Source organism: Triplophysa rosa, linkage group LG20 (genome assembly GCF_024868665.1).
Source record: "Triplophysa rosa linkage group LG20, Trosa_1v2, whole genome shotgun sequence".
Classification (NCBI taxonomy): domain Eukaryota; kingdom Metazoa; phylum Chordata; class Actinopteri; order Cypriniformes; family Nemacheilidae; genus Triplophysa; species Triplophysa rosa.
This window is the reverse complement of record NC_079909.1, coordinates 7,755,621-7,780,038: the sequence shown is the minus strand read 5'-3', so window position 1 is coordinate 7,780,038 and position 24,418 is coordinate 7,755,621. Positions and strand designations below refer to the sequence as shown.

At 38.1% G+C, this 24,418-nt stretch overlaps 2 protein-coding genes across 9 annotated transcripts in view; one reads left to right on the top strand and one right to left on the bottom strand.

The window, feature by feature from the left end:
- Nucleotides 1-3,828, bottom strand: part of mast3b (microtubule associated serine/threonine kinase 3b) — a 31,738-nt gene extending 27,910 nt beyond the window's left edge. For all 5 annotated transcript variants that reach the window (XM_057361815.1, XM_057361816.1, XM_057361818.1 and 2 more), the window contains exons 1-2: nucleotides 3,589-3,828; nucleotides 1,037-1,123 (exon numbers count right to left, since the gene is read on the bottom strand). In XM_057361815.1, the coding sequence (XP_057217798.1) occupies nucleotides 1,037-1,123; nucleotides 3,589-3,632 (131 nt within the window). In that variant the 5' untranslated portion in view covers nucleotides 3,633-3,828. The remainder of the gene's footprint in view (nucleotides 1-1,036; nucleotides 1,124-3,588) is intronic.
- Nucleotides 3,829-6,265: 2,437 nt separating this feature from the next.
- il12rb1 (interleukin 12 receptor subunit beta 1) lies at nucleotides 6,266-22,703 on the top strand. 4 transcript variants are annotated; one of them, XM_057362531.1, is made up of 17 exons: nucleotides 6,532-6,633; nucleotides 6,842-6,968; nucleotides 7,681-7,853; nucleotides 7,980-8,116; nucleotides 8,206-8,239; nucleotides 8,457-8,594; nucleotides 9,959-10,035; nucleotides 10,121-10,340; nucleotides 10,684-10,818; nucleotides 10,904-10,999; nucleotides 11,162-11,305; nucleotides 11,389-11,538; nucleotides 11,666-11,750; nucleotides 15,417-15,492; nucleotides 15,774-20,323; nucleotides 22,379-22,446; nucleotides 22,548-22,703. In XM_057362531.1, the coding sequence occupies exons 1-15, from the start codon at nucleotides 6,570-6,572 to the stop codon at nucleotides 16,119-16,121; spliced, it is 2,004 nt and encodes a 667-aa protein (XP_057218514.1). In that variant the 5' UTR covers nucleotides 6,532-6,569; the 3' UTR covers nucleotides 16,122-20,323; nucleotides 22,379-22,446; nucleotides 22,548-22,703. The 4 variants fall into 4 exon arrangements, with proteins under 4 accessions (XP_057218515.1, XP_057218514.1, XP_057218513.1 ...); XM_057362530.1 differs by having other exon boundaries at nucleotides 22,379-22,703; XM_057362532.1 differs by lacking the exons at nucleotides 6,532-6,633; nucleotides 22,379-22,446; nucleotides 22,548-22,703 and adding an exon at nucleotides 6,266-6,493 and having other exon boundaries at nucleotides 15,774-17,227.
- The last annotated feature ends 1,715 nt before the right edge of the window (nucleotides 22,704-24,418 follow it).

The following is a 24,418-nucleotide window of genomic DNA, read 5'->3' as shown; positions in this document are numbered from 1 at the left end:
AAAAACAAAAATACTTAATTTAAATCTAAAGAAAATATCTACACTCAATGCATACATCTTTAAATATTTTCATTTTGGATGCCACAGTAGAACACATGGTCTGGTTAGTTTTGTATTTTATTATATTATATTTTAAACTAAACAATGTGGAAGTCTTTGCAGTCATAGCTTTAACATGTCAACTCTGTCCTCCAAGTGTGATCATTTCTGTCAATAGATGTGGGATAAATCGTGGCATTTATGCTGTTTATTAAGGCAGCTTCAAAACAAAATGGCTCCGCTGTAAAACACGTGGTTAAGATGGAAAAATATTAAAATTGGTCAACTTTGTCAGATTTATTATACCTGATAGATTTAACTTGTAAGCTAATGGAGTTGACAAGTAATAGTGTAAAAAACTAATGTACAAAAAATGTAGACAACTTAGTTCCTTTACTGAACACCATTATTAGATAACTGAGGGCATAACAATGTTGTTGAATAGATCACATTGAAAAAGCATGCTTAGTGTGTATGACAAAGTTGACCTAAATTACCTGTCAATTAAAAAAGCATTTTTCATAAAAAATATATATTTTATTAAAATGCCTATATTTTATTCATATTTATTAGCATTTTGTCTACAAATATATTGATTTCTAATTGAAGTAGTATTAAAAAATACTAACATCTAAATTATCCTTAACATCCTAATTATCCTTATCTCATGTTTTGGTTTTAATTTTACTAAATAAGCTCAAAATGTTATTCGTTTTCTGACACACAGTTATCGTTTTGACTTAAAAGACCTTTATGATAGGAGTATGTGCTTTTTAGAGCCTAAAGATTTTTGGGACCTATATATTATGTAAACTCAATGACTAAATGGCATTTTTATTTCAAAACTGTGTTCAACTGAAGATGGAAAGTCAAACATCTGTAATGGCATTCGAGTGAGTACATTTTTATTTTGGAGTAAACAGTTTCTTTAAAGGTCCAGTCCTGTTACTCTACAGGACAGTTTCAATATAATTCTGTCATGTGAATTAGCTCTTACCTCCAGGGATGAAGGGATTGTAAAGGACTGCAGGGGCTGCCTGGGCTGCATGGACTCAGGATGATGGGACTCTGACTGGGTGACAAACTGAAAAGCAAGACACGTTCACATGCATTAGCACTCTGACTAAGTGCATGTGGCCTGTATGTCTGTGTTGGCGTGTCCTTGTGCTCTTGGGTTATGCTGCAAATCAATGTGCTTTTGGGAATTTAGTTAAATGGCATAATGGTACAGATGATGCTGATATAAAAGAAGTGAATGAATGAACCGAATGAATGGGGTTCAATTGAGTTGTATGAGGGGTTGTGAACAGGGATTTCGAAGGGGCAGATATTACCATGTCAAACCTGTTGTAAGCTATGTTTCAACCATATTTTCTACCAGACTTAACATTTCCTTACTGGAAGATATCACTGAAATAGGCATCCTCAGAATTCTTGTCTATGTGACAGCCCTAGGCTTTCTTAGATGCTCTTCTCTGCCTGTCAATTGCGTGCTTGAATTTTCCATCAAGTAACATGATTTCCACTTACATCTCTGATGCAGTATAGTGAACAAGCCACGTTACACGTTTAAAACAATATAATAAGTATGATTAAGAGCTAATATGCAACATGATTCATATAATCAGACACCTCGCAGCTTTTGGTTTAGAATATTAAACGGCTTATAGCTATTAACCGTCACAAAATCTCTAATTTCACTGTTTCATCAACCCTTTTCTATCTGGTCTGTCAGGAGAAGCCCGTCTGCCAGCATCACTGCAGTCAATTATACTTTAAAATGTGACTTTCAAAGTTATATTCTGTTTACTGCCATAACTCGCAGTTCCACTGCAACCGATGCATTAGCGGAATCCAGATAAAACGCCAATAACAGGAACCAGGAAGCACGTTTCTAATGTTTCCTTCATGCCATTCAATGTTGTCATCAGGTTAGCCTGCTAATGTGTATTCAAACTAACCAGACAGGTTGTAAAGATGTAAAGCACAACATCACTTAAACTTAAAGCAGAATTAATGGAGCAAATCGAAATGAAAGAACACAGAGTTTCATGACGGTTGAATGCATGTTCAACGGCATGCAGCCAGGTATTGATCATTGTGATCTCGATGAGGGTAATGTTCGTTTTTACTACTGGCACGGCTAGACTATGTACCAATATACACTGGAGAGTATGAAATGAACTTTGCTGAACTTGGTTTGCTTAACAAATTTGTATGTAAGTGACCTAAAAGCTAACTGAAACGTTAACAATGCATGACTGTCCAAATAAGGCTGCCACCGTCTGGCAGTTTGTGTGTGCCCACCGCACATTGCAACGGATAGCAACGGGTGCTGTAAAAGTGTGAAGATGTTGTCATGGTGAGGAGAGAGAACTGGAGATGACCGAACTGTGAACACTACCCCCCTGCGCTCAACAATCTGATGCTATGGCGTTTTCAGCCATTCTCAGTGCATCCGTGTATGTTGTATGGAACACGCGTATTTTCTACTGTGAAGTAGATTTGCTGTGATCCTTTTGGTACGAAATCCTTATAAATCAGCAGTTATCCATTTCGGAGATGCTCTGCTGAAGAAAGGCTCCGGAAGTGCGCTCCTACATATTGGGATTGAAAATGCAGTGGGCTGTGGGGTCGGCTATATTCACTCGGAGTGGGAGGACAGGGTTGGAAAGCTGCAGTGAGCAGCTCTGAAGGCAGGCTAAGGGAAGTGTCAGAAAAGCAGGAAAACATTGCGAGGACGGCACGGATGCGATAACGCAAGTGTGAGAACACTTCAACTCTTATTCGCACTCAAAGGCTCGGACCTCATAGTAGGATCCTGAAAGTGTGATTGGAGAGTCAGCGCCTATGCCACTGAACTGTTATGTGATGTCTACATCAATGATACAAGGTGATGTGGAATAAATCCAATAAAATGACAGATGGCAGCAAGGGAAAGTAGTAAAGGCCATTCCAACAGTCCATGTGACCTGACTGTCCGGCAAATGGTAAATATAAATAATGTACCAACATAAGGCAGAAATAGAAGAAGCCAAGTAAGAGCAGCCATAAAACTGCAAAAGCACAGGTTAAAGTCAAACAGATAAGCATAGGCTTCTGTGAATAACACTGCATTTTTAATGGCAGGCTTTACAATCTAGTTTAAATGCACGCGCTGTAGTGTTATTGTATTCTTCACGGTCATTGCGCATGAAACAAAAGCCAAGGTTGTGTTTGCGTCACAAAATTAGCAATTTAATACACAATGAATCTATTTGTTTAATAATGTAAAACCGCAATGTGTCCATCCGTATTGTTATTTTTTGTACTTACTGCGCATGGAATCTGCTTCCGCGAATAACATTACTTGAGTAACGTTATCTTTCGTTTCCGTTTAACGTATTTACAGTAACACACGATTTAACACACACGAGGAAGAAAATAATATATTGTGTTAAAATCTCTTTCTCTTGTTGCCAATCTCACCAACTCATTAGGGGTTTCCCCTCAAAGCGAGGCAATAATTCATCACAAAATTTCAATAACGAAAGAAATATTTCAGCTTACTCCAAAGTGAGGGAGGGGATTTTCAGTTTGTCTCTCCTCTTCATCTTTAATCAAGTGGAAGTCAAAATCCTCGGGTTTGTAGGCGAGACAACACAAGTGCTGTCAAAAACGCATCGTCGCGTAACATCTGACGAAACTCCGCGCGCCCTCCGTTACAACCGGCGAAAACAACGAGTTAAAGTGAAGTCATGTTTGTCAGTGACTGTGGCACCGCGCGCGAGAGAGATGATTGAGATTGAATGTTGCGGTCACCTCTCCCATGTGATCGCACGGGGGGGAGGTGTGTGCTTCAACAATACACTGCTGTCTGTCTCATCATGATCACAAGTGGAAAAACAAACAACACCAAAAAAAAAACACCAAGAGACCACTGAAAGCTGCGCCAGGGCCTGTCATTTTAACATTTCTCACACATTTTATTTTAATGACACATTAAAACACACTTATAGTTTTCGTTGTTCAGCTCTTAACCAATCTTGGCTGCGTGACAGTAGTGTGTGCAGACATCTATCTGGCAAATGTTGCTTCATAAATAAAACTAACATTACATGAATTCATGTGCAACTTCTTATAACGTGAGTGTAAAAAAACTCCCTGATCGTAACGTGATCTGAGATTGTTTTAACCTAAGAACCAGCTAAAAACTCTGCAGCACTGCATAATATAGATCTGGCATATTGTCATTTCCGTCGGCAGGAAATTTGGTAACGTTAAACGTTTTGGGGCTTTCCTTTCTGCTCTCTTTCGCATTGTTGAGGACTTGAACACTGCAAAATAAGAGAGAGCTGAGGTCTCTCTGTTACCATAGTGATGAGGACCTACCTTCTCCTCTCCCTTTCTTTTTTTGTTGATTATAAATGGGAGATGAACAGAAGTGAACTCAGCAAACACCCAGCATGGCTATCTGTGTCAAAACTACTTTCGTTTTGAGATTAGAAATGACACGTTTTTTGGTGGTGCTATGCTGTATGTAGTATTATGTAGTTTTATATTTATGCATTATCATACACACAGACACGATACACATTTTATATTTATGGAGAGCTTATAAAATAGGCAGTCTTATGATAAAAAGTCTCTCAGCATAAATACTGAATCTGATGTCACTGTTATGTTTCAGTTGTTTTTGTTTTTTAAGACGTTGCAATACATGATAACATGGGGAGTATTTCGAATACACAGAAAATAACATTTATTTGTCTTTTAATCTGTAACATTCAGCAAGTGTCAAGGGGATAGTTCACCCAAAAATAAAAATTCTGTCATCATTTACTCACCCTCAGGTTGGTCCAAATCTGTATACATTTCTTTGTTCTTCTAAACACAAAGAAAGAAATTCGGAAGAATGTCAGTAGCCAAACAGATCTCAACCCCATGTACTGCATATAGTAGAGAAAATAACACTATTTAACCATATAACCAGTTATATATTTAACCACAAGATGGCGCCATACTGTGACATTAGGCCTTATGGTCGAAAGAAAAAAAATGTGTTTTTGCTTATTTTATTCACTGTGTACATGTGTATATAACGTTCATTTAGATACACCAAATAATTATATTTGAGGATGACTTTTTTAGTACATTTTCTGTATTCATTTCTGACGCGCGTAAAACGTACAAAAGTAATAACACGATGGTAATATGAACACAAAAAGATGTTTAGTGTTTTTATTAAACTGTTGTTTAAGGCAAAAAGGCAGGTTTTTACAACATTTAACACATTTTTTAAGTTTCAGAGAAAGTCACCCAGAGAGGAAACATGGGTTTTCATTTCCATGAAACTTCAGTGGCCTATTTACATACGTCCTCATTAAACAAGACATAAAATAATGTTTTTGAGGTACTTTAATCCTGTCTGACGAAGCTTCTGAGAAGTTAAAGGCTGAGAATCACATACACTTCTATTATTATTATAGGCTTATAATAATATTAAAGCGCTTAATGTATACATAGCAGCACAGTTACTATTAATAGCAGTTAAGGAAGCAGTTAATATCACTCTTACATTAACCACAGACGCGGTTAATTTGAAGCTTTCCCTTTTACCTCACCCACAAAACTCTTATAAAAACTGAAACCAAAATGCCCCTGATCATTCGTCAGAAAGCTGCATATTTGACTGAGAACTGACACAGTAAAATACACAACTCTGTCAGACTTGAAATATGGATATGCTAGTAAACATATAGATAAAAACGTGGCTTTTAGGTTATTAAGAAAGGGACATACACGTTTTTAAAGATGTTTTATATTATACAGCTTGATTTGTGTATTTTGACTATAATCTTGTATCACAAACCAATTTTATTCAGCTTTCTGTTTAAAGGTTTGAGGGTTTGCGCGTGTTTAGCAACAGGGAGTTCAAATGAAATGAGGATGTAATGAAGTCACTTTCAGGGGTCAAATCCTGATTACATGAAACATGGTTTTACTCCAAGTCGCCCACATCACATCAATGAAAATCATTTTTAAAATGATTCTCGATAGCTGTACAATTGGGCTTTTAATCTCGTGCGCGTAAAATAAAACCTATCACACCTCTGTGTTCACACGAAGGTGAAAGCAAGATCTTCCTCTGTGAGATGATTAAAGGTGTGTTAGTGAACCGTGTCTTTTCTCATGAAGCGAGAGCTTCCCCTGTTGATCTCGTGTTGTGGTTTGTGGCGATGCACTACTTGACACCTCATTCTGCCCCAGAAACAGACACAGATAAATGCGTACAGAGTTAAACTCTTGACGTGAAGTCCTCATGACTGTTAAAGTGGTCATTCTGAGCTGCTCGTGTTTTCATCGTCTCTCATATGAGCTTGTTGTTGTTTTTCTGGATATGTCTGAACACTAGTCGTGATGGGGATGAGAGTTGTTTGGCTGGTGCTTGTTTTTCCTGTCAGTTTGGTTAAAGGTACAGTATGTCACATTGTTTTATCTGTTGTAGCCGATTGTATCTTTGGCGCACATACACCGCAGAGAAAGACCATATGGAGATTCGTTTGGTTTTAGAGATGACACAGATTATTTTGATAGTTGCCGGTGTGTTAGATGGTGAGTAGATTTTATCAGAGCTGTGAACTTGACAGACGTCATTCAGCAAACCGCCATTAAACAATAGGCTGTAAAACCACAGCATGTAAACAAATGAAAGGAGCATCGCATTTATGGCAGTCGTAATGGTGTTGTTGTACTGAATATGAGCATGGTTTTTGTGTTAAATAACTTACTAATATATATATATATATATATATATTTAAAGCAACAGGATGCATACCTACAACCAGCCCACAGTGTTTCAAAAATTCAACCGGACAAGAAGAGGACTTTACTTGTAAATGGGAGGACAGAAACATTGAGCAGGATACAACGTACACCCTCTACATATTGTGAGTTTAACCAAGAATCAGCATTTTAGCAACATTTTCTATGTGTCTAAAAGTATTTCATGTAGTTTTAACAGCCTTTGTGGACATTAGAGCTAATGAAAGAAATGCATTTACATATACAGCCGTCAGCCGCTATAGACCGTTTGCAAAATTATTTTAAGTTGGTATGAACTTACTATCTATAGGTATGTGTTTAGGTGAAATGATCGTTTTTGTTTCATTCTGTTAACTACTAAAAATATTTCTCTCGTATTTCAAATAAAATATTGTTTCTATTTGCATTTATTATGTGAAAATGAAAACAGTAGAAACAGGTGAAAATAACAGAAAAGATGCTCTGTATTTTTCAGACTTCAAATACTGTAAAGAAAACAAGTTCATATTCACCTTTAAGCAATACAACAGTAATATTTGTACATATATTTAGGAAAAGTTCAAAAATTATATTTTTAAGTGATAACCTGGATTTTAATGACAGTTTTCTTTTGTCTTGTCATGCTGTCAGTCTTTTACATTGCTGTTGGATGACTTTATGTCACTCCTGAGGTTTGATTTTGTTGACATTCAACAGACACTGGGCTGGAATGACCACAATACATCTAGAAATGATGATTAAATGAAAATTTGGAATGGTCTCTTATTTTTTCCATAGCTGTATGTTTGCACTGTATGTTTAATAAATCTAATTGCCATTCTTTCATGCTGTCTACAGTGACAGCGAAAGGAAACATTTTGTTTTGCAGGCGAACACCAACCAGAAAGAAAAATACCTTCTTTTGGAGCAACTAGGAACCATCTCTAGAAATATGGAGATATGGGTACAGAGACAAGTGGGCAACCTTACCTGCAATTCTACTAAAATCTCTGTCATCTTCAAATGCTTAGGTAAATTTGATCTATTAATTCATAAATATGTATTGATATTTATTATATATTTATTTATATCCAGTTATTGTTTTACGGCTCATGTTCCACAATTGTTTTTAACTTTGTATTCTCACCTGACAACAGCCAAATACAGCAAACCTAAGATTAACAGCATGACAAGGTCAGCTGGCATACTGAATCTTACACTGAGCAAACCGAAGGATAACAAAAGTGTTATATATGAGATCAGATGGAGGGAAAGAGGAGCTGAATGGCAAACTGTAAGGCATTTCAGGAAATCTGATGTTAATATAGTTGCATGTCCTGAACTGAAGCTTTTGTGTTAATGTGATGTGGTTTAACATTGCAGGAGACTTTTGAAACTGAGGCAAGCACTTTCCAAGGTTAGTCTTCATCCCCTTATTCTGATTTTCAGTGGTTTTATGAAAAACATTTGTAAAAGTAAAAATGTTAAAGTTATTCTGAATAAAAACTTGACAGATATTTTACCTGGACTTTGATAAATGTATGATTTGTTTAAATCGTTTGAATGTTATTAGTTTATGTACACATGTCTATCCTTATTTAACATAAAAATGATTGAGGTTGTTTTGTTTATAGACTTCTATACGCTATGGCTACAAAAGCAGGCTGTTTACCAGATCCAGCTGAGGCGACAGGCCAAACCGCTGTTACCAACATGTGATTCACTACAAGCCCTCTGGAGTGACTGGAGCATCATGGTGGACGTTCCCATAGGTACGATTTAGTTTATGAATCCTCACAACAGAGCACAAAGAGCTTTACTGTAAAAAACCCTGGAAAAAAATGTAATTTTCCGGCAGATGGGGTGCCAGTAAAATAACAGTTTTGTCACATAAAATGGTAGGTTTTAAAGTTTTGTAAATTTGCAGTCTTTTTCTGTAATTTGATGTTTTTTGCCGTATTTCAAAAATACACGGTAAAAGAATCCTGTAAAAAATGAAAATTTCTGGCAGCTGGGGTGCCTGTAAAATACTGTGAAATAACAGTTTTTTGATGTAAAATAACATTTTTACATTATGTTGAAAAATCTGTAAAAAACAGTCACATTCTATAAAATTACAGTTTTTTACAGTGTTGATTTATGTGACAAAAGCGCCCTAACTATAGGTTAGGGTTGTATTCATTTTTAACCATGGCTAAAGCCACGTTTACACTGTAAACTTTAACCCAAAGCTTACAAAAGGTACAGTGTGAAATTATGAATCAACATACAACATATTATTGAAGAATAAACCAATTTCAAGTGTGCAAAACCTTTTTGTCAACAAATGCTGCAATTTCACAATCTCAGTTGTGTTTCATTTAAGAATCAATTTAAATGAAAGACAAATGAAATGTTAAATGAGACGATTCTCATAAAATTGTAAAAAAATGGTAATTTTACAGATTATATTCTTTTACAGATTTGTATGTATCTTTTGAAAAAGACCACAAATTTACAATAAACCCAGGGAGAGAATGTAATTTTACAGGGGAAAAACGTTATTTTACAGTTTATTTCTGGAGTTTTTTAACAGGATTTCTTTTTTTACAGTTTATTTTTGAGGTACGGTCAAAAACTATAAAATTACAGAAAAAGACAATAAATTTAAAAGACAAACAGGGAAAACAATTTAATATATATCTTTATATCCTATAATTTTACAGGAAAAACATTTTTACGGTTTATTTTTTGTTTTTCCAGTTTACAGAAAATTTCCGGGGTTTTTTTAAGGAATTTTTGTACAGTGTTGCTTAGGAGTAATAAAAATAGAAACAAAAGAGACCATTGTTAAAATACACAAAGATTATGGAGTTGTAAAATAAATGTAGAGTGGAAATCTGGATTTGGGTAAATTTGATGAGAAATGTTTCAGTTCATTTTAAAATATTCAACAATATTAACTATTTGTTGCATATCTGGCAAATCTGAGCTCCGAGATCTCTTCTGAAACCCATGGAGACATTTGTGAGGTTTCTCAATAGAAATATCAATTTAATCTCACTGACCTCTAGAAGAACTAAATGAGATATTAAAGATCCCAAATGTGATTTTTCTTTCTTATAGTTTGGTTAACAAATGTCACACATTTCTACAGAAATTCGCCTTTCACCTAAAGTACGCTGGGAAGAAACACAGAACACTCACAGCAGGGATGTTCACCTCATGTGGGATGTAAGTACAAAAGACAGAAATGTTCTGTATTGGTTGGTGTAGTATGAACAGGTGTTCCAATAGCGCTCAAATGTTTTTCCTGTAGGCTCCACCTGCTGAAGAGTCTGTTGGAGGGGTAACGTATATACTGACCATGTCAGTTTGGCCTTGTGATAAACCCAAAACACTTAAACCCATAACTGTCAATCGAAGCTTCCAAACCTCAATAACATTTTCTGAGGCTTGGGTGTCCATCATCGCAATGAACAAGGTTGGGAGTTCACCACCCCAACTGATCACCATTCCTGCTGTGAAACATTTGAACCGTAAGTGTATTTATCATAAATGCAAATTACGTGTTAGAAAGAATGATGTGTGTGTTCAATTATCGCAGAAGTAAGTGTAAGGTGCGAGGTTTAAGATGATGAAGAGCTACCAAAACAGAATAAAAAAAGAATTCACAACATATTTTACATCCGCTTACTCTTGTGACGTATTTGTGAGTGAGACAGTGTGAAAGAAATGTAGAGCTTCACAAGACATCAATTGAAATGGAAAGTCAAAGTTTAAAAGTTTAAATTTTCAATATAACTTCTAAGTCCCTTTATACAGATTATAATAAAATGTAAATGAAAAAACACTGGAAATAGTTTTTCTCACGAATTTCAGACTGCCCCAAACACCAAAGAAATTCAACCAAGACCAAGAAAACCTGTTTGGAATGGTACAAGCTGGAAGACGGTGAGACTCGATCACAAGCCGTAAATACCTCAAGCAAAAAAACTTTTAAGGACATTGAAAAAGGTAAAGATATTGTCATAAGTGATCCATCTGATATTGAGATATTTATGTGTCACATTTATTCACTTGTGTCTGATGTTGACCACAGAGGTGGAAAACTTTGTACGCCATTATTACTTTCTTCACACCAAGACCAAAAAACATCGGACTGTTGCCATGTGTCCTTTTTACTCACAGGAGGGAGGTACGTTCAGATTTACATTTATGCATTTGGCATATCCAAAGCAACTCACATTGCATTACACTACACATTTATAGATGTACGTTCAGATGATTTTAAATTATTAAAATGAATTGATCTTAGTATCTGCTTTGCATTGCATCTTAACTTTTGCATTTGTTGCAGTGCCTAGTAAAGGTCCAGACAACGTGTTGTTTTTTAATGTGACATACGATTCGGCTGTGGTGAGCTGGCTTTCCATTCCTGTGGAGAATCAGCGTGGCTTTCTGCAACAATATGTCATCTGGATATCTGGACAAGAAAACACAAGTATGGCGAAGATTGTAGTATCGGCGTCGACACAAAACATGTCTGAACTGAAGATGTCATGCTCTCTGTTCCTCTTGTTTCAGCACACCATCAGTTACCAGCAAATGAAACAAGTTTCTTGATCAAGAACCTCCACCCAGGAGTCTCTTACACGGTTTCCATAGCCGGACAAACAAAAGCTGGAGAAGGGCCGAACTCGACGGCGAACTTTGAAACCCCGTCAATAAAAACAGGTATTCAGAAATGAGTTGATTATGCAGGACTGGAACATTTATTTAAAACGCTGGCTTTGTTTTGAATAAACACCACGATGAGTGAGAACAAACCTGCCAACAGCAAATGTTCTCTTCTTTCAAATAGCCTTATCATGGCAGGACCAGACCATCCTGAGCATCTGTGTGGTTGCCCTCTTGTGTACAATAATCTGCTCAGTGGCTTTCAGAAGGTGAGATTACCATATGAACTGATGTCAGTGATTCATCATATACATCATTATATGATATACATGAACTAATATGATTAAAGTCCCCGTGAAACGGAAGTTGCGATTGTTTTTACTTCCGTATTCTGACACATTTCTGAGTGAAAAGGAAATTTAAAGGTGAAAACTAGTGGGAAAACTAGTTTTTCACTGCGAATTGATTGGATGTGTACATTACATTTACAATTAGCAGACACTTTTATCCAAAGCGACTTACAAAGAGTTTAAGGAGCAATGAGCGATATGTCATACAGGAGCAATAATGCAATAGGTGCCAATACAAAGTTACTGGTTTCAAGAAAAGCTATACCTGTTGAGAGAAAGAGAGAGGGTTAGTTTTTTTTTTCATTTGTCTGTCAAGTATTCACAGAAGAGATGGGTTTTAAGTAGTTTTTTGAATGTTGTGAGAGATGTGGTTGACCGGACCAAGTTAGGAAGAATGTTCCACCAGGAAGGAGTTGTGAATGAGAATGAGCGGGAAAGCGATTTACTGCCCTTATGGGAAGGCAGTACAAGACGCCGCTGGTTTGCTGAACGCAGGGTTCTTGATGGGGTGTAGGAGGGTATGAAAGTATGCTTTGAGATTACCAGGGCCTGGACAAGGAGTTGTGCCGCATGCTCAGTGAGATAGGGTCTAACCTTTCTAATGTTGAATAAGGCATATCGGCATGACCGCGTTGTCTTTGCAATGTGATCATTGAAGGACAGCTGTTCATCAAATGTGACTTCGAGGTTCCTGGCTGTTTTGGAAGGAGTGATTGTGGTATTGCCAAGTCGGATGGTGAGATCGTGTTGCACCGCGGGGTGTACCGGAAACACAAGTAGTTCTGTCTTGGCAGGGTTCAGCTGGAGGTGATGCTCTTTCATCCAAGCCGAGATGTCCTCTAGGCAGGCTGTAATGCGAGCTGCTACAGTGGTATCGTCTTGGTGAAACGAGATGTACTGTAGATCTGGGTGTCGTCAGCATAACAGTGATAGGAGAAGCCGTGTGCCCATATGATGGGTCCCAAGGATGCCGTGTAGATGGAAAAAAGCAGCGGTCAAAGCACCGATCCCTGAGGGACCCCAGTGATCATGTAGTGAGCAGTGGACAGGGAGCCCCTCCATGACACCCTGAAGGATCTGCCGGAGAGGTAGGATTTGAACCAGTGGAGAGGAGAGCCTGAGATTCCTAGAGATGACAGGGTTGCTAGCAGTATCTGGTGATTGACAGTGTCAAACGCTGCAGATAGGTCTAGCAGAATCAGGACTGAGGATTTAGATTCCGCCTTGGCTAGCCGCAGAGCTTCTGTGACCGATAGCAGTGCAGTCTCAGTGGAGTGGTTTGTTTTGAAGCCAGACTGCTTGTCATCCAGTAGTTTGTTCTGGGATAGGTAGGACGACACCTGGTTGAAAGCTGCCCTTTCAAGTGTTTTTGCAATAAATGGGAGGAGAGAGACAGGTCTGTAACTGTCGGTAGTAGAGGGGTCCAATGTGGGTTTCTTCAGTAGGGGCGTGACCTGGGCCTGTTTGAATGTGGATGGAAAAGTGCCGGTGAGCAAGACGTTTTAGCTGTGGTAACACTAGCAGAGAAAGAGGAGAGTAGTGACTGGTAGTCCCCTAGGTCAGCAGGATTCTTGGTCTTCCGCCATTTCCTTTCAGCAGCCCTGAGTGTACTCCGTTGTTCATGGAGGATGTCAGACAGCCAGGGGCAGGAGGGGGTGGCGTGAGCTGGTCTGGAGGACAGATGACAAAGGTCATCTAGATAGGATGTAAGTGTTGAGCATAAGGTGTCGGTGGCAGTGTCAGCATCTAGAGATGTAAAGTTGGAGGGAAGAGAGGATGTCACTTTAGCAGAGAGGGTGCTGGGGGAGAGAGAGCAAAAGTTCTGTCTAAAATAAACGGGTGTTGGTGTTGGTGTAGTGCATATAGGAAGGAGCATGTTGAAAGTGATGAAGAAGTGGTCAGAAATGTGAAGAGGTGTGACTTGAATGTTATCTGTGGTGAAGTTACGGGTGTAGATGAGATCAAGCTGGTTTCCTGATCTGTGAGTACATGCTGTGGCGAGGCACGTGAGGTCGAACGAGGCGGTGAGGGTGTGGAAGTCAGAGGCATAGGGTTTCTCTAGGTGGTGTTGAAGTCCCCAAAGACTACAAGAGGGCCGCCATCCAACGGGAATGATGAGAGCAACACATCAATGAAGTTGTGAAGAGGACCTGGGGGGCGGTAAACTACAACAACACTGAGCTGAGTGGGAAAAGTGATATTAACAGCATGGTATTCAAATGAATAGTTGTTGCATAGGGAAGATGGTGTGGAATATTTCCAATTATTGTTGATAAGCAAACCCGTGCCTCCTCCTCTTCCAGTTTGGCGGGGAGAGTGAGTGAAGGAGTAGTTTGTGGAGAGAGCAGCGGGTGTGGCTGAGTCTTCAGGACGAATCCATGTCTCAGTAAGACCTAGAATGTGAATGTCAGACTGGCTGGCAAACGCATGGATGAAGTCAGTCTTGTTCACAGCTGACTGGCAGTTCCAGAGCCCCACAGAGAGAGACAGAGGTGTAGAAGGGGAGGTGTGAATGGGACGCGCGTGAGAGTGAGCGCGTCGTGCCTTGCATCTTGGGTGAGAACGCTGTATGCGGTGGAGTACAGGAATAAACTTGAAACACATGATGTTAGTATACACGTAAATAAAAACAAAACTTATGTTAAATATAGTGATGTGCCTTGCCGGTGTCTTTGCTCGGCGGAGTCGTGCAGGTAGAGTCGCAGTTCTTTACTCTCGTCGGTCTTCACACGAGGAGGGCTGACGCTACCGCTGGCGCGGTAAGGCACTGCTTAAGTATGTGTTGAGATTAGCGCGAACAGAATACAGCTGGAACACGCCTTCTCGATTAGCCTGAACGACCTGAATGGGCCACGGATCAAACAGCAATCAACTTGCTCCTTGCTTTTTAAGTGCAAAATTATAATGTCAAGCTGTAACGAGCGGCTAACGGCAATTTAATGTGACTTCAGTACCAATAGAACAAAAACGCTAACACCTTAGCAATCAGTCAACGAATAACGAATAATTAAATAAACAAGCTCAAATAATCTTAACTAACAACAGGCAACAGTCCAGTTCAACAATTAAAACAAGGTAACCGGGTAAATAGCAGACTCACGCACTACCGCAGACTTGTGATGATATTCACTTCTCCTGTGTAAAAACAGCTGTTGCATTGATTTTGAAATGAAACTGGCAGAAGACTGACAGTTGAAGGGGAGGAGTTAACGGATGCTACGTCATTTGAGATGGATAGTCATTTCAGGGCGGAAGTGGATTCTCAGATTTTAACTGAAGATTATGAGGGTACATGAATTTTAAAAAGAAACTGACCCACATTGATAAGCTATTTACTATAAACGCTGCAATATTTCATGAAAAAATAAGAATTGTCATGTTTAATTTCACTGGGACTTTAAAGGCAAAAATGCCAAAAGTGAACATTACTAAACCAGTGGACACACATGGGCAATTCCAGTGTTATGGATGTGATGTTTTCACTCAAAACTTGAAATATAAATTCTCAGAGAATGTATTTATTACCAATTTAATGAACCATCAGTGGTCCAGAAATAATGCACTTTTAAAAAAATTGTTTCTTAGGTTTAGGAGCAAACTGTTACCAGTGGTACCCAGTCCTGTGATCCCTGCAACAGAATCCATTTTTCGACATGATCAGGTCAGCCACATGAAGATTTACTTTATTTTTAAAATCATTTTTTGACTGTGTTGCATATTTAAATGAACATGACCCAAATTTCAAAACCCCCAACACTGTAAGCAGAAAAAAATGTGGTAAGGTTAAAATAACATGTCCTTACCAAAATATGTCCTATCAGCATATTGACAATATCATACCTCAAAAGAACGGCCAGTGTCTGTTAACTTGAGTGAGGAAAGCTATATCTAAAAACAAAAGCTGGACGGGTAATGTCTGTTAACTGCGGGTTTATTCTGCAGGACCTGAGACAGTTGACGGAGGAAGTGCACGAGGTCGTTCTTCTGCAGCTTCAAGAGCACAACAAACACCCCCAAAACACGACCCCTGAACAGAGCACTTTACTGCAAGACTTTGGACTGGTTATGTTTGAAGAAGAGGACGAGGATGATGAGGAAGGAGTTACTGACTTAGGCTCTATGAAATCTTGTTGCTATCCGAATCCTAGTTACAGAGGACAGGTGCTGCATCTGCCAGATCCAATCCACACGACCGAGAACATTTTTAAAGAGAACGACACCGAATCCACGTACAGAAATGGCATGTTCTTTGAAACAAGACTTCTGGAGTGTGATGAAACATCATTATAGTTATGACAGGGACTGCCAGGCCCAACTTGTGCGTAATGATTTTGACAAACCTTATTATTACGCAATATGCCAAGTTCAGTCAGTAAAACATTTCTGAAAATTTTCTTTTTGTGCAGTTAAAGTGCACATGACACATAACACTGGAAATAACCCGTTTCTGAGAACACTGTAAGATTCTCGGCAGTTACTGAGGTTGCAAGTGCCTCCCCGCTTCAAAACGTTTGTTGTGGTCAAAGTGACGTATTCTGGATTTTCATTATGTCTATGAAGCTTAGTGCTTATTTGTGTTTTCAGTAGGCCTATAATATTATGTTAATTACATAAAGAGTTATTTGGTAATGTTCATAATACAAATAACATGTATTTAATATGACATTTACATTTAGTCATTTAGCAGACGCTTTTATCCAAAGTGACTTACAAATGAGGTAAATAATAGAAGCAATTGGAGCAACATAAGGACAACAAAAAGCATAAGTGCAGTAAAACTGGTCTCATATAGCCTACCACAGTATACAAAGCTAAGTTTATTTTTAAGGATAGAAAGAGTAGAGAAGAAATAGAAGTCAGAACTAATCGGTCAGGTGCTACTATGAAACATAGATAGCCGAGTAATTGGTTTATATTACAACATTCATGAGAGGTGAGTGAACGTCACTTCAGATGCTCTATGTGCAGTGTTATAGTACAGACATGTACAATACAATACTGATACACATACACATCAAATACAAATATACATATAATACACATGAGGGTGAATGCAGGATACATCAGAAATATATATAGAAGCTACAAATCACACACTTTGGATATATGCATCATATTCAAAAAATGAACAAAAAATTGAATACTCTGTTAGGCTTTAAACTTTCTGTAAAAGGTTATACTTTGGGTAAAACCGTGTATGACTGTGGCAGCGAATGTGCAACAGGGGTGTCAACGAAAACGAGTCTGTATCATTCCATACGTCGTCACGTCCACTAGAGGACGCAACACCTCTGTGCCCTCTTCATGAACTCGGTACTGAGGTGTTTTTTTGACAAGAATGATTAAAGGATTAAAGAACATGATATAGGCCAACAAGACAACATCCTCAGATCTCGCAGCCTTTTAAATCCCTCACTGCTCGTGTCTTGTTATTATTATTAATAATAAACCTGAATAAAACAAAATAGCATAGACTGCAATGGTTTGGACAACCAACCTGGGCCCTGTTGCATAAACTTAGCCGCTAAGTTTTATTGACTAGCAATTAGTTAGGACTAATCAGTTTTACTTTTCATATTTCAATAAGCCTAATCTACCTTTTTATGTAACCTATTTGAAGTTATGACCAGTCTTGATGAAAAAAATGAGATGAATAACTTCTAAGACTAGTCTAAGCAGTTTATGCAACCGGTCCCTCTTCTTAAAACGACTTATGATCTTAAATGTGACAATATAAGCATAGGATGCATGTCACACGAGCTGTTTGACTTGATCACATATTAGTGACTGTTTAAACTGCCACAAACAGGTTTCATTCGCGCACACACAGCCAATCTAATGTTGTTTTTAAACGCATCATTATGTCAAAGACGTACCCCCGATGGTACTGTCCTTTGATTCGGTTTTCTTCCCACCTCTGCCTCGTTTTCGATTTCAACATGGCAGGGGAGTGAAATCAGTCTTAGGCAAACCTATGCAGTCTGTCCCGGAGTCTTTGGGTCCGAGTCCTTACATGACTCATCCCAGATCATCAAGTCAAGTGGCTTTTGTCATTTCAACAATATACAGTACAGTACACTGTGAAATGAAACAACGTAGCCCCAGGACCAAGGTGCTATACAGTACATAGCCTACATGAGACATAATCACACAGACTACTTAAAGTGCACATGTGCAAGTCTGTGCAAGTACAACATTAAGTGCAAAAAAAAACCCAGACATTGAGTGCAAACGTGACGTAAACGTAAACCACAGTACACAGTGTTAAACATCAGAGGTAGTGAAACATTGTCCATGTACTCATACTAATGTTGCGGCAAAAATATGCGAATAGGGCAGTTATTGGTGCAAATGTGCAAACAGGGTGTAACAGTGAAGAGTTTGTTTCCAAAATGAGAGAACTCCGTTTTTAAAATAAATAAAAAAACATGTTTTTTAATTGTGCATTCCAATTAATATCAATCAAACTGCAGTTTAATACAAAAATAAAAAATACAGCTAACTAACACAATAAAACAAATAAAAACATGATTTTTGAAAAATGTAAAAAAACTGAGTTATCTCATTTTGGAACCAAACTCTTCATTATTCTTGAGTCTTTTTATTTAGGAGTCGAATGGCTTGTGGAAAGAAAATGTTGCACAGTCTGGAGGTGAAGGCCCGAATGCTCTGGTACCTTTTTCCAGAAGGCAGGAGGGTGAAAAGTGTGTGAGAGGGGTGATTGGGGTCAGCCACGATGCTGGTGGCTTCACGGATGCAGCGTGTGGTGTATATGTCCACGATAGAGGGAAAAGAGACCCAGATGATCTTCTCAGCTGTCCTCACTGTCCGTTGTAGGGTCTTGTGGTCTGATGCGGCACAGTTCCCAAACCAGACAGTGATGCGGCTGCTCAGGATGCTCTCGATAGTCCCTCTGTAGAACGTGGTCAGGATGGGGGGAGGGAGGTGGGCTTTTCTCAACCTTCGTAGGCTGCTGGCCTTTCTTAGTGATGGAGCTGGTGTTGAGGGACCAGGTGAGGTTCTCCACCAGGTGGACACCAAGGAAATTGGTGCTCTTTACGATCTCCACTGAGGAACCGTTGATGTACAGCGGAGAGTGATCGCTCGATTTGTCTTCCTGAAGTCAACAACCATCTCTTTAGTTTTGTCAACGTTCAGAGACAGGTTGTTGACTCAACACCAGTCCGTTAGCCTCTCCTCTCTATATGCTGACTCGTGTCATCGGCAACCTTGATGATGTGGTTCGAGCCGTGGGTTGCTACACAGTCATGAGTCAGCAGTGTGAACAGCAGAAATGACTGTTTTGCTTATAGGTAACACACGCATCTTCTGCCAATCTCATTTTAATCTTGAGTATTGCATACTTCGTTTCTTCGAAGAGTATTTAGTTTGATCACATTTATAAAAGAAAGATACAGCTGTACAATTATTTCCAAAAATAGCTCCTGGAGGCGTGCTCCATCTATCAGTTTTAAACGATCTGCAAATCCAGCATATATTATATGATGAAAAAAATTAGATGAATTTTTTGATAAATTAGATGAAGGTTATAACTGCCGGTTATAACATTCATCATCGAAATGCAGTGAACAAACAAACACAACTGAACTTCCGTAACCCGAACAAAGTACATTAATAGGCAACTCTTGCTGGTTGACGTGTGGGCGTGGTCTCACTCTCGCTGGTTGACGCGTGGGCATGCTTTTCTGGGAGAATTGTCCAATAAGGGACTAAGAACCCTTGTTACGAAACAGGAATTCATGCTCGAAAAAACTTTCCAAAACCTGTAAAAACCCTGGCGGAGTGTATCGTGCACAGAATTACTACGTCATACAGTCCCAATCCGCGTACTATCCGTCCTAAATAGTAGTCGAAATTAGAATTAGTATGTCCCAAATCATAGTATGCTGAAATTAGCATTCGGAAAGTACCTGTATGATCTACTGTTTCCGGTGAAAATTCGAAGTGCAGATCCATAGATACTCCAACGGCTGATATTACACACAACTCACCACGAGTAGGCGGAGTTTAGTGACGCTTCAAAGCATTAATATAATTAAATAACTGATGCTTCACTGAATTAATAAATGTAAGTTTACAGTAAACATTACATAAGATATAACATGTGAATAAACACTTAAATTTAAAGAAGAGCTGAATTATGATGATCATGTCTGTTAACAATCACAGTGTTGTCTAGGCAACAGCAGCCACTTCCTCTTTGTGTTAATACGTCCCACTGCATGCATATTGCTTTGCTGCACACTAAAATGTATATACTTTACAAAAACAGTACATACTTCAAGGGCATAGAATAAGTAGGCGAATCTCTCTCTCAACGGCTCTGGACTGGCCTGGGGTTGTCACCTGACAAAAGAACGAATGACTCGGACTCAGTAGGTGAACTAATCATTTATATTTTTCTGTACACAGGCTATATTGAGCTTACATGCGACAAAAGAAGGAATGACTATGGCATGAAGTCTTCAGAGGTGAGCAAACCATTTTTGTTTCTTGTACAGAGTGCAGAGCTGTCAGGAAAAAATGAGTTAAATGACTGTTTCTTCATAACTTGTCCCTGACTGCAATATAATTTATTTTTATGACAAATCTGAGCATAAATAGACGTTATGGGGTAATTTGGCTATTAACATGTAATGTTAAGTTAACTCTGCTCAGATTAATGAAATGACTAAAAAAAAGGTTTGTTGATTCTAAAAGTGAGTTGCTCCAATATCATTGGTCTTGAAAAGTGGGTGGGTCCGACACCCATGCAAACATCTGAAAATATCCAAACTTCCCATCACTACTTCTTGAGCAATGCAGCTCCCTTCCTTAAAAGAGTGACTTAAGCACGAGCCAATGGAGTTGGACGTGAGGTTTGTCAGAGCATATGTTTGGTTGAATGTACTGAATGAATACGCCCTTCATCAAAGAACATCAAAGTACAGATGCAATGCAAAGACCCTTGTGAAAATTTATGAATGTGTACCAAATGATTAATATTACTTATGAGAGCAAACGATTGTGTTTTGGTCATTGTAACCACTCATTTAGACCTTTATTATGGATAAGTTGAAGTTATTTGACAAAATATAGGTTAATATTTTTTTACTATGCTGGGTCTACAAACACCCTAAAGCCGCCATTCGTTCAAGCATCAATGTCCTTTGTGCTTGCAGAAATAAAATAAAAAAGAATAACCCTGATAGCACATATACATCTGGGAGACGTCTATTTGATCTCTGGACTTACACTTGCAAGACATACTGTATGTTTTTATTGTTTGCTCATCTGCAATATGTCTCTGAGACATCTACTGTAAACTATGTATCTGCAAAAACTGTGTGTCTGCCATGTTGTCTTTACAGAATTTGGTCATGACTACACATTTCTTTTACAATTTTTTAAAGTAACCTACAACATACAATATCAAGTGTTATTTTCTGTACAGTATGCATGCAGTGAGGAATACCCATAAGCCCTTTCACCTCAATATTTCAAGTTCAAAAGACTGTTTTGTCATTGTGCTGCTGTACACATTACACGGATATACACATTAACAAACACATCAATAAATACAGTATATCAAAATAAAAATGTAAATTAAAGTGTAAAATAAGTTCAACAGTACAGTAAGTATAGTACAGTCAATAAAACAGACTGAGATTTTAAATCTGTGGATATTTACAATATTCCATCATGAAGTTTACAATATTGTTATATACAGTAATATAGCTCCCAATATCTGAAAAAAAAACTCTATGAACAATGTACACAAAGTTTTTGTGTAATATAGTTAAACAATATTTGAAGAGTTCAGATGCAAAAGCCTTTATGCCATCTGGCATTTTTCTTATAAAATCATTTTTTCTGGCTCTGATGTTTATATAAAAACTTATTTTATCTTTAACGGCACTTATAGAGTCTTTTGCATCTGGACTCTTCATTTACAATATTTCATCATGAAGTTTACCATACTGATGCATAACATGTGACCCTGCCTGTTAAAACCAGGCTAAAATCTCAAAATCTAAGATTTAGATAACAAGCTTCAAAAGTTTGATTTTACCCATTAATTTCAATATGATTTCAACCTTTGACATGGCCTTACTTGGTCAATATTAAACACGTTCTTCACATTATGAAGGATGATTTTAATCAATCAGAAAACATGATTTCAGCTGGGTTTTCACAGGCAGAAACCTATAATAGTTTACAATATAAATAGTTTGTTTTTACATTTTAATACTTTATTTTGACTTTGTATTAACAAGTATAAAGACATAAAAACAAACAAACAATTAATGCTAATATGATGAGATGACGGTGATATCTCGTCCTGTAGTTGACCATCCAGCTGACCCTAAAGAAAGAATTCAAAACATTTCTTCTAACAATACTATACAAAACAAGACCTTCCAAGCATTATCTACTCAAAATAATATGAATACTTAAAATATAGATATTGAGTACTTTGGTTTAAACGAATCAATGTTACTATCCAAGATGTAAGTAATGTTATTGGTCACCTGTTTTGAAACCAGAGATGACGCTCGATCTCGTCCAAACTGGGCCGATTATCTGGATTTTTATCAAGACGCCATTGAAGCAGGTGTCTACATTCTGTTAAACAAAACATATAGTCCTTGTCTTCAACATACAGAAGAGAAAATCACTCCCTTGTTAAGTCTCTTCATGTTGTTTTGCCTTCAGATAGAAAATCCGATAGAAATGTCATCGTTGATGATCTCCTCTTTGTTGGTGAACGGCATTGAACCTGACAGGATGTTATATAGTGTTATTCCTACAGACCACACGGTCGCAGGTCTCGCGTGGTACCGCCTTACGAGAAAACCTCTGGTGGAGCATATATGTCAGTCCCTGAGAGATGAAAATGAAAATAAAGAAAAATGTCCCGATCCAAAGGCACCACTGAAAATCCTTGAGGTCTTTTCTGAAAACTCTTTGTAGGCAGAGTCCTTTAGATAATCTCCACAGACGAAATCCAGGAGCTTGACTTCACGAGTGTCTGTGCGGATGAGGATGTTTCTGGCTTTACGTCTCGGTCCAGGACTCCTCTGCTCTCACAGTGTTTAAGAGTGTTGACTAGCTGTAGCATCACCCCCTTGGCCATCTCCTCGTCTGTGTCTTCGCTGCGGTCGGAGAAGTCAATGAGATCTTCACAGGGATCAGGACGCTCCAGGATCATCACGTAATGTTTCGGCAGCTCAAACCATTCCAAAAGGCGCACGATGTTGGGACAGGCCGGGGGTGAACTCAACACGTAACATTAATGCCACCTCCAATGGCATTGAACCCTGTGATAAAGGAAGATGTTAGTTTCATTGAGCTTTCTTTAAAGACTGAATTCTGATGTACAGTGACCCCCATAAAATTTGACCCCCCCAAAATTGTCCAAATTCTTGTTGCCTTCATTTTAGACACTGAACTGTTCATCATTTCAAATCGAACAAATTGCTTTTTTATGTTTTGCTTGAGATGTGTTTTGTGTGCTATTGATATTTTGTTGTTTAATGCAAACACATTAATAAAGTTACATGCATAGTGTGTCTGGATATTTTTTGGGTCACAGTAAATGTTAAATAAACAGATTCAAAGTGGAAGTTTCAGGGTCCTCCACCATTTCTGCCGATTCCTTAGACACGTACTTGATGGCAACCTGCAGAGCAAAAAAACAATGACACTGAACTTACAGATTTCTGCGTTTAATGTGAATTTTCTATGAGTGTAAAAACTGTACTGTTGCTTTTTAGTTCTGCTGAGATCAATTGTCAGTGATCAGTGTCCTATGGAAATCACTTTTGGCCACTACTATGTATACATTTACACATTTCAAAATATGAAAAATGATACTGACCCACATCTCCCCTACAAGTCATGAACATTGTATTGCAACATTTGAATAATGCATTATCAGACCGGGTCAAAGGTCTTCTGGACCTGTAGCGCTTGTTCCCTTCATAAGGTGTTTCACTCCAGTGAAGGTAACGTGAGGCTGAAATAATAATAGCATTAGTTAAAACAATAAAAAATAAATTTGACCGTGTTTGATTGTTACAGTAGTACAAAAAGGAGGGGCGAAAACAGGGCACGTTACTGAAGACATGATCATTTTTGATATTAATAAAACTCGTGTTAACAACAATGATGTTTGCCTTTTTGACATTAAAAACAAATATTGCTCAAATAAACGATTCGGACATCGTCTTTAGCTATGTAGATGGTAAAAGCACTTGCTTGGTATGGTTAACTTGACAGCGCAAAAACATACTTCTCGGCCCAAAAACTAAAGCTAGTTTTGTTTTGTGTGAGATTGTATTAGAAATAAACTGAAAATAAATGATAAACAATGTAAGTTAGTTAACACACTCGAAAGCTGACAAGAGTCGCCTGATATCTCCCACAAAGAAACTACGTGGCGTACTTTTAAAACTTTTAAAATCTGAACAGATTTTTTTAAAACTAGACATCATACACTCGCAGACTTTTTGAAAGTTTCAGATAGAAACACACTAACTGATCAAATCTGCAGACTGGCACAGACTTTCTGCAACAGGTCCGGA

What these genes read in the sequence shown, in the direction of transcription:
- il12rb1 (XM_057362531.1), top strand. Translation starts at nt 6,570, where the DNA reads ATGGAGATTCGTTTGGTTTTAGAGATGACACAGATTATTTTGATAGTT. An exon ending in TGTCATCTTCAAATGCTTAG is followed by an intron (nt 7,854 to 7,979) that starts GTAAATTTGATC and finishes ACCTGACAACAG; the next exon opens with CCAAATACAGCAAACCTAAG. An exon ending in TTTTAAGGACATTGAAAAAG is followed by an intron (nt 10,819 to 10,903) that starts GTAAAGATATTG and finishes TGTTGACCACAG; the next exon opens with AGGTGGAAAACTTTGTACGC.